Raw genomic sequence first — 14,321 nt, 5'->3', positions numbered from 1 at the left:
ACGCGGGCAAGGACGGGGGTAAAGGGGCTTATAGGCTTGTCCTGGCTCGTGACAGAGCGCAGCCAAGGGGTGTTGTGCCGGGCTTGACCCTAGCGTGTACTACGGTTGTGCTAGGGGCGGGGGTTGCGAGGAAATCGACATGGGAGGGTATATGATTGTTGCGAGTTTTCCAGTCTATCTATTGCGTGAGTCTGCTACTCCACTGGAAAAGCCTTTGAACAAAGATGAAATCATGTCCTGGGTCTGATTATGTGGAGTATTCCTTCATTCTTGTAGAAACAATTGTATTCTCGTGGTTACACCACCAAACTCGAAGCAAACAACATACCGAAGCATCAAGTGCAGAATCCATACCTAACGCGAACACTCCATCATAGACGTAACTCGTAACATGGCAAGCTAGAGATAAAACAAGGAAACTAAATCAAAACTCAAGCCTTAACCAACTGCCCCCCCCTCTTCTTCACCTTCTTCCGAAACAACCTCATAGCATAAGTCTTCGGAAACTGCCTCACAAACAACGGCGTAAACGGATAAACACAGGTCATCCCACTAACAAACAACCCCGCAATGGCCCTAGACGACTTCGTACTCTTCAAATGAAACTGCTCCCTCACAGCCGGCGGAAGCTGCTCAATTGTCAACCGCCGAATAAACGGCATTGCAACAAGCACCGCAGGCTTCGCCCAAAACGGCACACTCCCCACAGGATGGAAAATCTCTTTCATGACCAGCTCCGCGTCTGCAGAGACCCGGAGCTGGTTCTCCGTCATGTCGCGCCAGTACGTGCGGAACTCGGAGAGATTCTTCGGCCACATCTCCGGCGGGACCTGCAAGCTTGTTCCCATGACCGAATAAGCTTGAAAGACTCGCTCTGCCATAGCGGGCGGGAGAGGTCCGTAGATCAGCTCGTACATGCCGACCATGCTTGCGTAGATGGTGATTGCGACCCAGAGCTGGAGTTCGGGATCCAGAGCGCTGTATGCTCTGGGACCGTTGGATTTCACGCGGGCGTGGGCTTGGTCGACCCATGCTTTCATGGCGGCTTTGTCGGTGTCGTCGCCGAAGATCATCACGTAGATGTACATCTGTGTGTACTGGACTCGGGCGATTGCGCGCTTTGTGAAGGTGCTGTGGTCTGCGACGCCTTGGCCGACGGAGGGGTGGGCGATTTGGAGGAGGATTGCCGCTGGTCCGCCGGCTAGGGCGATTCCCTCCCTGGCGACCTTCTTGAGGTCTTTTAGGGCGAGAGGAGAGACGTTTGCAAAGGGGTCATTGTGGTTGTAGGTGGGCTTTTCGATTGTGATTGTGTAGGAGCCGTCTGAGGCGGAGGAGGTTGGGGTTGTGGGTTTCTCTGGGTAGGGTTGGTTGAGCATGGTGGCGGTTGTTCAACGCAGACCAGAGATAAGAATACAGTGTGAGCTTCGCGAGCAGACGAGAAAAAGAGTATATGGACTCCTACATGCACACAGAGTAGGACCCAGGATAAACGACACCATTTTGATATACTTGATCACTACACCACGCCACATCTCGATACTGTGAAGGAGGGGCTCTAGTCCGCGGACTTCGAGCCGCAACCGCGAGCCGTGAGCGGCATAAGGAGAATCTCATGCTTGATACTCTGCTAGCAGGATCTTCAGGGTGCACTCCCCACTAAGGTCAAAGAGGGTCACAGGCGGGGATGGTCCCGTGGGGTAGGTCGGTGATGTACATGATGGAGAAGCGGGGTCGAAGATAAAATATCACAAGGATGACTGTCGGCTTAGCAGTCCTGGATAGCTCTGCGAAGGAGCAGAATGGTAGGCAAGCGATGTAGATCATTGCAAGCGAGCAGGTTGCATGGGATTAGGTTGTTCGGCTCTTTGGCTGACGGGCCGAGAGCCACTTGGGCCAGTTTCTCCCTGCAGTAGCGTGGATCTCAGCCAATCACTCGGCTCTGCTGGTAATCTATCTTACCATCTACATACCATCAGATTACAGCTAGAGAATGACCTCGTGCAGAATTCAAAGTGCAGGAAAAGCATTCGGGTTAGGAGTGTGGCGGGTGCTAACCGATCTTGTACCCTATTGCGGCTCCATTCTCAGGGGCAACAATCTGCAAAAATGTCGGTAGATGTCGGATATAGAGTAGCACTTCCTGAAGCGGTGCAACAGAGTCAGCTAAGGTTGGGCTGAACATGCAGCACCCTTGTTGAGATTTAGAAGAACACGGGCTTATGTTGCCGTAAGATGAAACAAGCTGAAAGATCATTATGAGTAGCCACCAAGAACGAATCTTGAACGTCAATCTAGAAACAAGGTGTAAGAGATATCTGAGGAAAGTGAAATAGAACCTTAGAGAAGTCCGCATCTCGCAAGGGAAGCGAATTATTATTAAATGCAGGCTATAAGCCAACTATCCTGACCTCCAAGCACTGCGACTATGTACATTCACAACCTCGCGTCATTCATCCTATCATCCCAATACCTTCATGAACCATGGCCCCACCACATTACGACACGATCCTTTCCATTCCTGCAGATAGTACCGGGTCCCATAGACCGCTCATTTGTCAAAGCAACCACCCATTGAGCCTGACTATGTAGCATAGTCTGTTTGTCGAACGGAAGCTGGGGCTCGATGAGTAGATCACCTCATGGCTTATTTAGCCGAAGATGGCGCCGAGGATGCCAGAGATGAGCTGAACAATGGCGTTGACGAGCTGTTTTTGTTAGCAACTGTTCAATTTACTTAACTAGGGGTGGTCAAGGTACCGGAGCAATCGCATCAATCAAGCCGCTAACAGCATCAACAAACTCCGGAGTAAGGAGGCGGTTCGCACCACCAACAACATTGATGATGTGCTGGGTGGTATCGTTGTTCAGCAGACGAGCACCGTTAGCAAGGAGAGTTCGGATCTGGCGGAAGGTCTCGGGGTTGAGAAGCTCGAGCAGAGGACCAATGGAGTTGATCAGGTCTCCGATGAGCCCGCCAATGCCACCGAGGATGTCGTCGCCACCAGTGCCGTTCTGGCGCTCAACGAGGGCGTTCTTGAATGCCTCGACGGCCTCGGGGGCGGGCATGGCAAATGCCAGGAAGGGGAGGACGAGGAGGAGGAGGACTTGGAAGTATTTCATTTTGAAGATCTGGGCTTGAATGCGCAAGGAGTTGGAAGTTTTGATAGGTTGGTTGAGCTTTGAAGATAAGCTTGAGACCTGGAACTCCTGGGATTCGTGAGGTTGCTGGTGAGGAGGAGGTAACTGAGTACAAGGACGTGCTTTTATATTTCTGGAGCCTTGACTTCTGTTGACATTGCATAATAGTCTCAACTAAGATAGTGGAATCGTAGCCATGCCAGTGGTAGCTCCATGTGATGGCACACCCTCTTGACCTTGATTTGGTTCACTCGGCCACCATCCCGCGGATCGACGGTGATAGCCAGGAGAATGGAGTAAAATCTAAATGAAAGTATTCTGACAAGAGTGCGGGGGTTGATGGTCTGCAGGGCCCAGTCCTTGTCATTGGGCTGGGAAATGAGGCCTGACAGCCGAGCAATGAGCTAGGAGGAGGAAGCAGCAGGATGCATTTGTTCCTGGCAAGCCTTGTTTGCCACAAATTAGCCTTGTCTAGCTTACATTCGCGGAATTGTAGCACGGTCTTGTCAGCAGTACAGCATATGACTACCCACGGAGAATGGGCCTGATACCGCGGGGACCGGATGTGTGCTGGAAATTCACGATTGTCGCAAAGCGTCTAGGCTCTTATTTCGCCGATTTAGACCATAGTAAATGAACCGAACATGAGAGGGAGTAAGACATATCCAATCCTGGAAAAGTTTAATCAATCCGGTGGCGGCTTGCGGCCATCAACCCTGCGTCCTGCATCTTTGCGGGGATTATCAACATCCGCTGGGTAGACCGTGGCCCACGGGTGGGGATACACCATTCAGTTTCGAGCAAAGATTGCGATCGACTTTGTCTTTCCTTCATCTTCAATCAATGTCTCGCCTCGGCAGGCGGACCGCGGGGAGGCTGTAGATACAACCTTGGAAGTGCCAGTGTGTGCCTCATTCCGGAATCATAGTGCTAGGCCCGGGCTGATCTGCGGGGATTACAAGTAAATTGAAATCACAGTCACAGCCATAGTCATATATGGCATGTGCGCTTGGCGCTTGTACCAGGGATCCGAAGACTATGTCTACCTGCTCTGTCCCGGTTTTTCATTTCGAACTGCGTTGCCCTAAGTGAACTTTTGTCCCTGTGTGAAGTAGCTTTATCTCGCTACTTAGTGGATTAACTTGGCTCATCCGGACACAACTTCGCTGTCAACACTAAGCACGATGCGTTTCTCCATCATCGCCCTCGTCTTCGCCGCAACCACTGCCTTCGCGCAGGAAGACGATGCCCCGGCCACGACCAGTGCTGTGATTTCGAACATCGGAAAGCTACCTTCACAGCTGTAAGTCTCGTCATCCTTTTTTAAGATACCATAAGTCTACTATAAAAACATATTGACAACCGCCAGCTCCCAACTCGCTGCTCTTCTGCCCACTCTCCCACCCAACTGGGAGCTCCCCGAATCCGTGCGCAATCTCAAAAACTCCCTTCCCACCCCACCCCCGGGCATTCTCAAGGACATCGTCTCCGGCGTCCCCGATGACGTCCTCCGGGGCCTCGTCAACCCTGCCTCGCGCAGCGCTCTCCAGCAAAGCGTTGCAGATGGCGACTCGCCGCAGTGGTACCAGGATCTTCCTACGCCCGTGAAGGAGTACTTTGCGTTGTTTGCGACGCAGATTGCGGAGAAGAGTTTGACTTACAAGCCTAATGCTGCTGTTGCTACGCCGGGTAGTACGGTTGAGGCTAGTACTGGGGATGGAGATGATGAGGAGGGCGACGGGGGTGAAAGCTGGGATCTGGGTGAGCAGGATGATGGGGATAATGCGGCGGCTGGGGGTTTTGGAGGGAGGGCGATGTCGACTAGTGCTTTTGTTGCGGTGGGCATCCTCGGTGCTGCGTTGATTCTTTGAGTGTGATTTGTCGAGTATTGTTTGAGTAGTGGCATGTGAGAGGATGGTCTAGTCTAGGAGGGATAGTGGCTGGCTTGCCTGCGGTATCTAATCTAGTGTGCTTACTGTGCCTTTATTCGTTTTATTTTGTTTTGCTAGGCAAGAAATAGCATCAAAAACCAGGATGCTCTGCTGTTGAAATTCGCAAACAATTCCATCTTCGTCCTAGCGTAGAGACTCATATCCCCCCAACCCTAATGTCTCTTGTCGATCACCTCGTTTAAATCCAGGGGCACACACCAAACACAGACATTAATATACCTCTCGGGCCGAGAAGGCTGCAGCAGCCCTGCCATTCGCTCTCGGCGTCTAGTTCTCGGCGACTTGATCTCGCGCTAGGCAGCCATGAGTGGATTTCAACGGCTGCAGATGGACTAGTAACTTACAAGCCCCATACAGGCGCTAAGTGTGCCACTCGGGCCGAGAGCTAGGGCTTTCTGATGGGGGTTACTGGAAAATAATGGATGTCGTTAAGGCCTAGTTCGGGCCGGGAGTGTTGGTTTTCCCCTGTTGCCTATTGGATGATATTGGGTTACTGAATAGTTCTTTTGTGAGAAGGCCAGGCAGTCAGTTCCAAAGGGACCAGGCACTCTTTAGTTGTGATACAGACAGCAGCTCCCCATATCATGGATTCATGCAATGCAAGACGCAGGGGAATGCGGAGTACTGCGGAGAAGACGTGGACTTTCGGCTGTGCTAAGCCCTAGGTGTCTATGTATCGAGGGCGGGGAATAAGTCAACTCTACGATAAAATCAACAAGTATTTGCGTTTTCCATCCTGCACTCCCAACAAGAACAAAAAGCATCTTCCGGCAAAATGAACTCCAGCGACAAAGAGCCTCTCCTCCTCGAACCCTCGCCAGAGGCATCCAACTCTGACACCTCACTCACAATGCAACAATCAACCCCCAACCCCAAACCACACAAATTCGACAAACTCAATAAACCACCCCGCAAACGCTCTCGAATAGCCTGTACATGGTGTCGAGACCGCAAAGTCCGCTGCGATGCCGCTAGCCACGGGGTGCCATGTACAAACTGCGAACTCGATCAGCAGCAGTGCGTTGTGCACTCTGCGTCACTGTGTGTTCTTCTCTGTGAGAGTATCACAGACTTTGCTGAGAGAGTAAGGCACGCTAATCTAGTTGATCAGAAACACCCGCGCGAAGAAGCCAACGTCTAGCCGCCGTCAGCCATATCCCTCGCCTACACCGAGTACCCTCAAAGCGTCTGTATTCCAGCACGTCGATAAATCATCACGGAGTCCTTTGATCACACATACCTGGAACGAAGCAGAGCAGATGCAACTTCAAGCACCGTGGACGACACCTCCACATTCTGCGAAATCTCCCCAAGCACAGACTATCTCTTCCGTGTCTTATACTTTTTATACGTTCCTGTCTCTTCCTGGTCTATCCGAAATTCCGCAGGAGGATGTCCAGTATCTCATCCTGAAGGGCTGCTTCTGTGTTCCTACTGGAGAAGTACTGGATGAGTTCGTCCGGAAGTACTTTCTCTACGTACACCCTTGTCTGCCAATTATCGATGAAGCAGAATTCTGGGGAATATACTACCAGAACCACGATCAGAACCAGCAGCACCAGGCTGGATCTACATTGAGCGATAGCGAAAGCAAGAGTATAAACCTGTTCACATTCCAGGCGATGCTCTTCGCTAGTTCTGCAGTACGTCTTCCTTCGTCCATCGTCTGCAGTACTTCTACACTGAGAACAGAAACACATGTACTGATATGTGTCGTGTGCAGTTCGTCTCACCCGCAACTATCAAAGCAGCTGGCTTTCCCGATGCTCGAGTCACGCGGAGCATACTGTACACGCGGGCCAAGGTACGTTGCCACACCCCGAACCAGTCAGAAGAATACGCTCTCTAAAGGGAGAGTATCGGCTAATGAAACTGAGAACAGCTTCTGTATGATCTTCTCCCACCAAGAAATCCACTATATACAATCCAAGCGGCTCTGCTCCTCTCTCAGCACATCCCACCGACTAATGTCCACACAGGCGCAACATGGCTTTCCATCGCAATCCAGAATGCGATAGTATACAATGCTCTCCCTCCAACTCATGGCTCTGATACTGATAAGAAGGCGATCAATATGAAGAAGAGAGTGTGGTGGTGCATCCTCCTGAGAGATCGCATTATGGCTCTTGGACTGCGAAGGGCGCCTCTTGTTGCAGGTGACACTATGGGCTTAGGAATGGGAGTGGAGACTGTTCTTGGTGAGAACGATCTGGAAGGTGAGAGTGGAAAGTCGGAGGTCTATGATCGTGAGACGAAGAAGTTGCTCGGTAGGGTGTTGGGAGTGTTATGCGAGTTCGTGTCTGTCTTGGGGAGGGTACTGACTGTCTTGCATTCGAGCCATGGCTCGACGATTGGTGCCAGTACTGCTCTCGACCAACTCAAACCTACACAGAATCCAAACCGAGCGCCCAGCCAGAGCCTAAGGCAGCACATTGCAGAGTGCAAATCCGCTCTCCTGCGCTGGTCAACGAATGCAAAGGGTGCGCTGGGCGCGGTCGTAAACTCGCACATGACACACGAGTCCGTGGGGTTGTTTTTCGGCTTGACGTTCCTCTACTACCAGTAATATCAACTCACTCGAATACTGGAGCACTGAAGCTGACGAGTCTAGTGCTGCCCGCCTCGCCCTCTCTAACTCCGAAGCCGTTACCCTGCACCACAGCCTCACCCAAAACACCAACACGGCCACAGACCCCAAACACAAGAACAAAAGTCAAGAAACAAACTTACAAGATATGTACGACAAAATCAAATTCGACCTCGAAGACTCCACCGGATGCATGACAGACACAATCAAGCGCTTTCTAGCTCAAGGCGTGGCGCATCACCTGCCTATAGACACGTATGTTTCTTGCTTCCTTTCTCTAGTGCATCTCCCTAAATCCCATTAATACTCTAGAACCTATATATACTGACAGTCAGGGCTCCATAGAACAACCCTCATCGCGCACCCCCTCCTCCTCTCAGCGCTAGACACAAAACTGTCACTCACAAAATCCCAATCCGCAACCCGCAAGCGCCGGTTCAGATACTACGCCACTCTCATGCAGGTATACCAATCTCGCTACGAAGGGACAGATACAGTAGCCGGGTTCATTCAGCGGACGCTGCAAGTTGCGGATTTGGTGATTCCACGAGCCACTTCCCCCACCATGAACGCGGTACCAGAAAATACAGGCAAAGGAGGCGATATCGAAGTTAAGAGTGTGAATTCCTGGTCGAGTTTGTTTGGCGAATATCCTGGTGTTTATCTGCGGTTGTCCATGGCGTTAGATATGGCGTTTAGAAGGGGGTGGTATCCGGGACATGAAGAGATATATGGGATTCTAGGAGATGAGCGAGAAGGAGCGACGGGCGGGAGAGAGCTGGATTTCATGGTCTTGAGGAGCAATACTGGCTTGTCAACTGTTGACATCGGCCATGAAGGTGAAGGTGGCGACGCAGGGGGTTTAGGTCTAGGACTGGGGAGCTTGAACTCGTTTCTGGATCCTGACGGGCGGATTGTGGAGGAGCAGCAGCAGCCGCTACAAGCACAACTACAACCCCTGAGGCCGATGGCTGAGCTGGGTGTTTCCGCGGGCCCAACGTTGGATCCGCTTGCCATACCCGCGTACAACCCTATGATGGGGGTGGAGTATGCGTACCCAGCGCAGCTTTCGGCTACACAGCCTTTGTTCGCGCACGGACAGCAAAACTATGGATGTGGGATGTACGATTTGTGTGGCCAGGGGGTATTGAATGAGAAGGGAAGCCCTGAATTTCTGAATTTTGGGAGTTCAGGGTCAGAAGGGTACTCGGATGCGGTTACGTTGCCGCTGAGCGGGAGCGAGGAAGCATGCGTTAGTTGATAGTTCGTTGACAATGATCACATTCTGTTCTATCCATGATAAGTAGGAGAGTGTAAGTGCGTGGGGGAATGCGTAAGAAACCCGACAAGAAAACCAAATGCCAATTGGGGTGAGGCTTTTCCACCAGCCGAACCGCGGGGTGCTGCTGAGACAGAAATATGAACACGCGGGGAAATAAGCATCGACAGTAACACGAGGATAATATACAGAGTCCCTGCTAGCGACTAACCAGACCTAGTTGCAATACACACTTGCCCGGCCTGCGACCCCGCGTTCCGAGGACCCGGGGGGGCATCATCTGGGGAAAGGGCCCCAAACCTCAAAGGAGCCGGGAGGAACCATATTGCGATGTGAGAAGACTCATCGACCAATAGGCAATCTCCATATGAGGTTACAACCACTAGCCTGGACTTAACAGTTGCATCACAGGCGCAGTGGACTAGGTTTAGGCGGATCGTGGGCCCGCGGCATCTCGGATCGGGAACGGCTAGGGGCTGCGAAGAGCTTGGCTAGACCGATCCGTCATTGCTATCGGTTTGATCGTCGTTAGGGTCGTAGGGCGGCTGCGGATACGTCAGGGAGTATAGCATTGATGGACCGTTACCGGCCGTCTCATTATAGTAGTCAAGTAACCACATGTTAGGTGGGGTGTCGTCATCTCTCATGTATACTTGTGGGTAACCACTATTGAGACCCATTTCATTCCCAATAACGCCTACCGGAACATTCCCTACCTGCATAGGGTGCTCATACCCAACTAAATGGCTTGCTGAAGGTTGGAAAAATGGTACTGCACTTGGAGTCACTGGGTTTAAAAAATCCAGATTGATAGGCCCTTGCTCGAAAGTGACAGGTGTGTTTTGAAAGCTGTAGACATTGTCATACCCGGACGCCTGCCACGGTGCTCCAGGCAGGGACTGAGCCTGCGGCGGGGGCTTGGAGACCCCCAGTACTGAGCCACTTGCCAGATTGCCATATGCCAGCCCGTCGTTTTGAGGCCGTATAACCGACAGAGGCAGACCGGGTGGACAATACGACGGACACCAAAAGTCAGGACCCGCCGCATCTGACGGATTGATTAAGTCGGTCTTGGTCATCCAGGGCAGTCTAACCTTGGGCGCGTCTGGCGGAGTCTTTAGAAGAAACTCCGGGATATCGTTGTCGTGGGGTAGACGCCCAATGGAGAGACTGTAGTCGACAGAAGTTGAGATCAGAAGATATGCGCGAGGGTAACACAGGAACACATCGACCCAATTTGCGAGGCGACTATTCGGACTGGTTTTTATGTTGCCCATGACAGTACTGTTTCTGGTAAACTGAGAAGACCCTGCGGCCACCGGGCTACCTCGGACTAGCAGCTCCTGGGACAGACTGTAAACCAACTTCAGGATCTGGTTCGTTCCGATGGCCACGTAGTTTGTGACGTTGTAAAGGAGTGCTAGACGGCGATAGATATCTGCGAGCAGATCAACATGTCGCCTCCGCATGATCATCTCGTCGTATGAACGCGCAAGCTTCGCGTCGAGAGCTGAGTTAACTAACGGAGTGGCAACAAATGCTAGCCTAGATGTGATGGAGTCAGTAAAGGTCAAAGAGACGAGGAAGACAAACTGACGTAGACAGTGGTATGTTTTCAACATTCTGGCAATCACTAAAGTACTCCATCGTTTCGGTCAAGCTGGCGACCGCATCCTTTAGAAAAGAACCACATTCGCACAATTGACTGGGATAGCTTTTTCCAGCAAAGTCCGAATGACTCTCCACGATCAACGCTTCGTAATGCGCTAGATTTGACTGAGCAGCGCTAGGGAAGTCAGCGAAACTCGGGGAATGATGGTGTATCACTTACTAATAATACATATAGGTCACTTTGATAAAGGTCATGACGGGCGAGGGCAGAACCGTTCCATTCGGAAGGGTTTGTGGTGGACTGAATCTCCTTTCCCACTGCAACAGTTCGTTTCTTAACCTCTTAATCTCACAGCGATGGGATTGAAAAGCCTTGAATGAGAGTGATGGCGACGACACTCCATTGGAAGTAAACATAAAAGTAGCCATATCGGTGACGAGAACGGCGAGGCGGCACTGATGCTGCAGGGCTTGGAACAGAACTCTCTTCGACTCTGGGTCGTAGACGTGGGAATGAGCGATTTCATCCGCAAAGTCAGCCTCCTCGAAGTAACTTGTCTCAGCGTTGAAGTGCTTCGAGGTAATTTGTGTGCGGCGCCTGAGTCCGAGACACAGGCACCGGTCGCGCAGTAGGATCGACCACCATAACCTTTTTTTCATGGAGTCTTGTAGATCGCCGGCAAAAGACACGGGTTCCTGACCGAGAATGACTGTATTTTGAGTGGCGTAGACGAGCCATAGACTACCAGTTTGTGGATCGTCGGGAGACACCTGGTGAGACAATAGCACTGCACCTTGGGCTTTATTCAAAGGCTGATTCTCAGCTCTCAGGTCAAAAAGTAACTGTAACCAGACCCTGTTAGAGGTATACGCAACTATCCCAAGGCTGGTATGACAACACGTACCTTGGCGCGTTTGTAGAAAGCTGCTCTTGCACTCTCCTTGTCGTTGAAGCCGCACCGGTTCATGCTTTCGAGAGATACGTACTGCTGGATATTAGCGGGGCAGCCATTTTGCATGACCGTACGCACAGAAACCGCTCTAAATAACATCGCCTGGAAGACGAATAACGACAGCTTTCCTTCCGTGTGTGCTCTACCGTCGCTGGCTTGCGTGTAAAGGCGCCAGAATTTCGCTTCGTCCAGCACGGGGGTCTCTGGCTGGATGTGGAGGAAGAATTGGTTGATAAACTCATCGAGGACCGATTGATCAGGGACGGAGAAGCAACCCTTCGAGCGCATGTACGCGACATCTTCTGGGTCTAACTGTTGGATATTTTGCAGCTCGAGAAAAGGATAGGCCGTGAAGTCCACGCTCCCAGTTGGTGTTGTATCTCTTACACGGCTGTCTATGCAGAGGTCAAACATTGTTAGCCTTTTGAGATGAAGTTGGAGGACTATCGCGAGATACCATTATTGTTGTTATCGATGGGCGCAGAGCGCTCACCTACGTTGGACACACTGGCAGGGGCATCTTGGTAAAAGTTCCTCGAGCTGTTGTCCTGTTAGCCATGATTTATATGGGATGCCGACGAGCTCTGCCGGGCCCGATAGGGCATTTCGGGCCGGATGACTGACAATCGAGGGAGCTTCTCTCGCAGAATACATGTTTCCTTCCCGTCTTGGAGGCATCTAGTGCATGGACAACCCCGAAACGATGCATCACAGCGAAGCTTCCGTTGGTGACAAGAGACGCAGGCGCGCGATGCCCTCCGCCCGTGCTGAGAAAACATTGCCGGGGCTCAACAACGGGAAATCGTTGGTTTGGTGCAAGCTCGCCTCCTGCGCCGACCGATGGGATACAGCTAGCGGGATTCGTTGATCGAACAGAAAGAAAAGCTATGTTGACTATGAGCAATTGAGAAAGCTGACTCGCAGTGGAGGTATCATTCGAAAGGTACCGAGGGATAAGCGACTCGACTGGTAAAGCTCAGCCAGATGTTGTTCACCGTTGGAACGTTGAGCAGCCTAGGCAAGACTGGGGATAGTCATCTGTCCAGGAACAGTTCGATACCCCGCACGAAGGGCAGTGAGCAGCGGCGGAAAACGAGTGGGCAGATACCTCGCATCCAAGGTGATTGGATTCAGCTGCGCCCCTAGGAGGTCTTGAAGGAAGAAGGATGGGATGGCGAAGGTGTAGGCATGGGTGGCGACCGCAATACTGGAACACTGGGCGAACATTTGTCGAACATCATCCCAGGACCAGATGGAAGATAGAATAACATACGAGAAAGCTATCACCAGTTCCTCGGCTATGTGAGATATCAAACCATCCAGGTATGTGGCTCATGCCTCACTTGGAGCCCTGTCGGCCAAAGTTGTTGATGAACTGGCGACAACCGCAACAACAGCCAGACTCGAATTAGGGTCCAGGATCACCATTAGGCAAAACGGCTGTTCAGCAAGCTCAAGTGATGTAGGGAATTCACTCAATCATCGATATCAATCTGAAGTGCACTCCACTGAACCCGCCTCTAGGCCGCTCCTTTCCGGGGTCCGACGTCGACCTTGGCCAATAATGCCGGACAGGCTGATTGGCAAGGCTCGTAAGTGCAGCTAGCCACGCTTGTCATGGTGCAATCCTGGGCGAGGTTTATGAGACGCTATAATCCAGCGCAGATTCTGACAGCTTGGCAAACGCGGGGATCGCATGTGAGGTCGCTGCTCAGGGCAGCCTCGGCGCCAGCCATCAGTCAAATTACTCGACACTTCGAGTCAGTCACTGCAGGCATACGCATACGTCGTCAAATGCGCCCTCCAGGCTTTCGAAGGTGATGGACACATTGACTGCCTCGCTTGCGAGAACAAGCGAGCGCCTCGTATCTCCTACCACGCTACTCTTGGCCATCGCAATGTCAGCTGTTTCAGAACAGCTCGGGGTAAGCTGACGACTCCCTGGTGTTTCAGACACCGGGGAGCAGGAAAAACCCCTTTGGCTGCAAGGAACAAACCTAACCCAATGACAAATCCATGGCGTCCACATCTGCCCTGGGAGAAGGATTGTCGTTACGCTGCCCAGCTGACAGTTCAACAGACGCAGCGTAATCTCTAGACTGGTCAGCAACAGGACCACCATTCCTGGTGCGAACGTTATACCCCGCTTCGCAACATCGAGGGTAGTCAAGCCAGGAAAGCGCACATGGTTGCATTGGGAGCCCAGAGATCAACCATGAGCCCTTCCAGGCCTTCGGTCACCCAGATAACCTCGCCTGGCAAGACAACGGGATTGAAGCACCATGCCTGATCTGGACTGTTATAACTGGTTACGGTTCTGGCGAGGATTAGCGAAAACTCTAACCGGTTCTCTGGGTCTACAGCAGCTTACGGGCAACAATAACAAATCCTCTTACGGTGTCTACCCAGGTGGGCTTGGGTACGGCCCCGAAAAAGCGCATTTGACGACTGCGAAATGCCGTCAGATCGTGACACCAGGGGTGTGCTCGATCACCAGCAACACAAAGCATCATGAAGACGCGAGCGACGGCGAAAACCTCTGGGAAAGACGTAACACTGCGCGAGAAAATCACGCTGGTCGTCCAGACCTATGTTGTACTGTGGTCCACCGCTCATGAGGCCTGCCCAGATAAGCAGATTCCCGGGCGCTCCTGTATTATGCCTTTTTTTTTCCGTCCTTGTACGCGCGATCGCCATGGAATTCTCAAGGTTCTCATCGATCTTGCCCGGATTTGCGACCGACGATACGTCCCCCTTACTCAGAAGAAAGGGCGGTGGCGGCGAGGGAATCGATTCAATGC

At 51.9% G+C, this 14,321-nt stretch overlaps 5 protein-coding genes across 5 annotated transcripts; 2 read left to right on the top strand and 3 right to left on the bottom strand.

Annotated features, from left to right (window-relative positions):
* Nucleotides 1–431: 431 nt before the first annotated feature.
* Nucleotides 432–1,499, bottom strand: BJY04DRAFT_230959 (oxygenase MpaB family protein; the record flags this gene model as incomplete). Its single annotated transcript, XM_073719403.1, has 2 exons — nucleotides 432–1,237; nucleotides 1,463–1,499. 2 exons carry the CDS (start codon nucleotides 1,497–1,499, stop codon nucleotides 432–434), a joined length of 843 nt encoding a protein of 280 aa, XP_073575231.1.
* Nucleotides 1,500–2,648: 1,149 nt separating this feature from the next.
* On the bottom strand, nucleotides 2,649–3,120 carry BJY04DRAFT_214216 (uncharacterized protein; the record flags this gene model as incomplete). Its single annotated transcript, XM_073715156.1, has 2 exons — nucleotides 2,649–2,705; nucleotides 2,758–3,120. 2 exons carry the CDS (start codon nucleotides 3,118–3,120, stop codon nucleotides 2,649–2,651), a joined length of 420 nt encoding a protein of 139 aa, XP_073575230.1.
* A 1,202-nt stretch (nucleotides 3,121–4,322) lies between these two features.
* Nucleotides 4,323–5,009, top strand: BJY04DRAFT_214215 (uncharacterized protein; the record flags this gene model as incomplete). Its single annotated transcript, XM_073715155.1, has 2 exons — nucleotides 4,323–4,441; nucleotides 4,508–5,009. 2 exons carry the CDS (start codon nucleotides 4,323–4,325, stop codon nucleotides 5,007–5,009), a joined length of 621 nt encoding a protein of 206 aa, XP_073575229.1.
* Nucleotides 5,010–5,865: 856 nt separating this feature from the next.
* BJY04DRAFT_214214 (Zn(II)2Cys6 transcription factor) lies at nucleotides 5,866–8,938 on the top strand (the record flags this gene model as incomplete). The annotated part of the gene is made up of 6 exons (XM_073715154.1): nucleotides 5,866–6,131; nucleotides 6,202–6,733; nucleotides 6,814–6,894; nucleotides 6,973–7,652; nucleotides 7,702–7,932; nucleotides 8,023–8,938. The coding sequence occupies 6 exons, from the start codon at nucleotides 5,866–5,868 to the stop codon at nucleotides 8,936–8,938; spliced, it is 2,706 nt and encodes a 901-aa protein (XP_073575228.1).
* Nucleotides 8,939–9,447: 509 nt separating this feature from the next.
* Nucleotides 9,448–12,299, bottom strand: BJY04DRAFT_230958 (Zn(II)2Cys6 transcription factor; the record flags this gene model as incomplete). Its single annotated transcript, XM_073719402.1, has 7 exons — nucleotides 9,448–10,501; nucleotides 10,554–10,742; nucleotides 10,788–11,410; nucleotides 11,473–11,553; nucleotides 11,599–11,915; nucleotides 12,014–12,060; nucleotides 12,145–12,299. The coding sequence occupies 7 exons, from the start codon at nucleotides 12,297–12,299 to the stop codon at nucleotides 9,448–9,450; spliced, it is 2,466 nt and encodes an 821-aa protein (XP_073575227.1).
* Nucleotides 12,300–14,321: the final 2,022 nt, after the last annotated feature.

Source organism: Aspergillus karnatakaensis (genome assembly GCF_047715665.1).
Source record: "Aspergillus karnatakaensis strain CBS 102800 unplaced genomic scaffold BJY04scaffold_6, whole genome shotgun sequence".
NCBI classification, from domain to species: Eukaryota; Fungi; Ascomycota; class Eurotiomycetes; order Eurotiales; family Aspergillaceae; genus Aspergillus; species Aspergillus karnatakaensis.
This window is presented reverse-complemented; position numbering and strand designations above follow the sequence as displayed.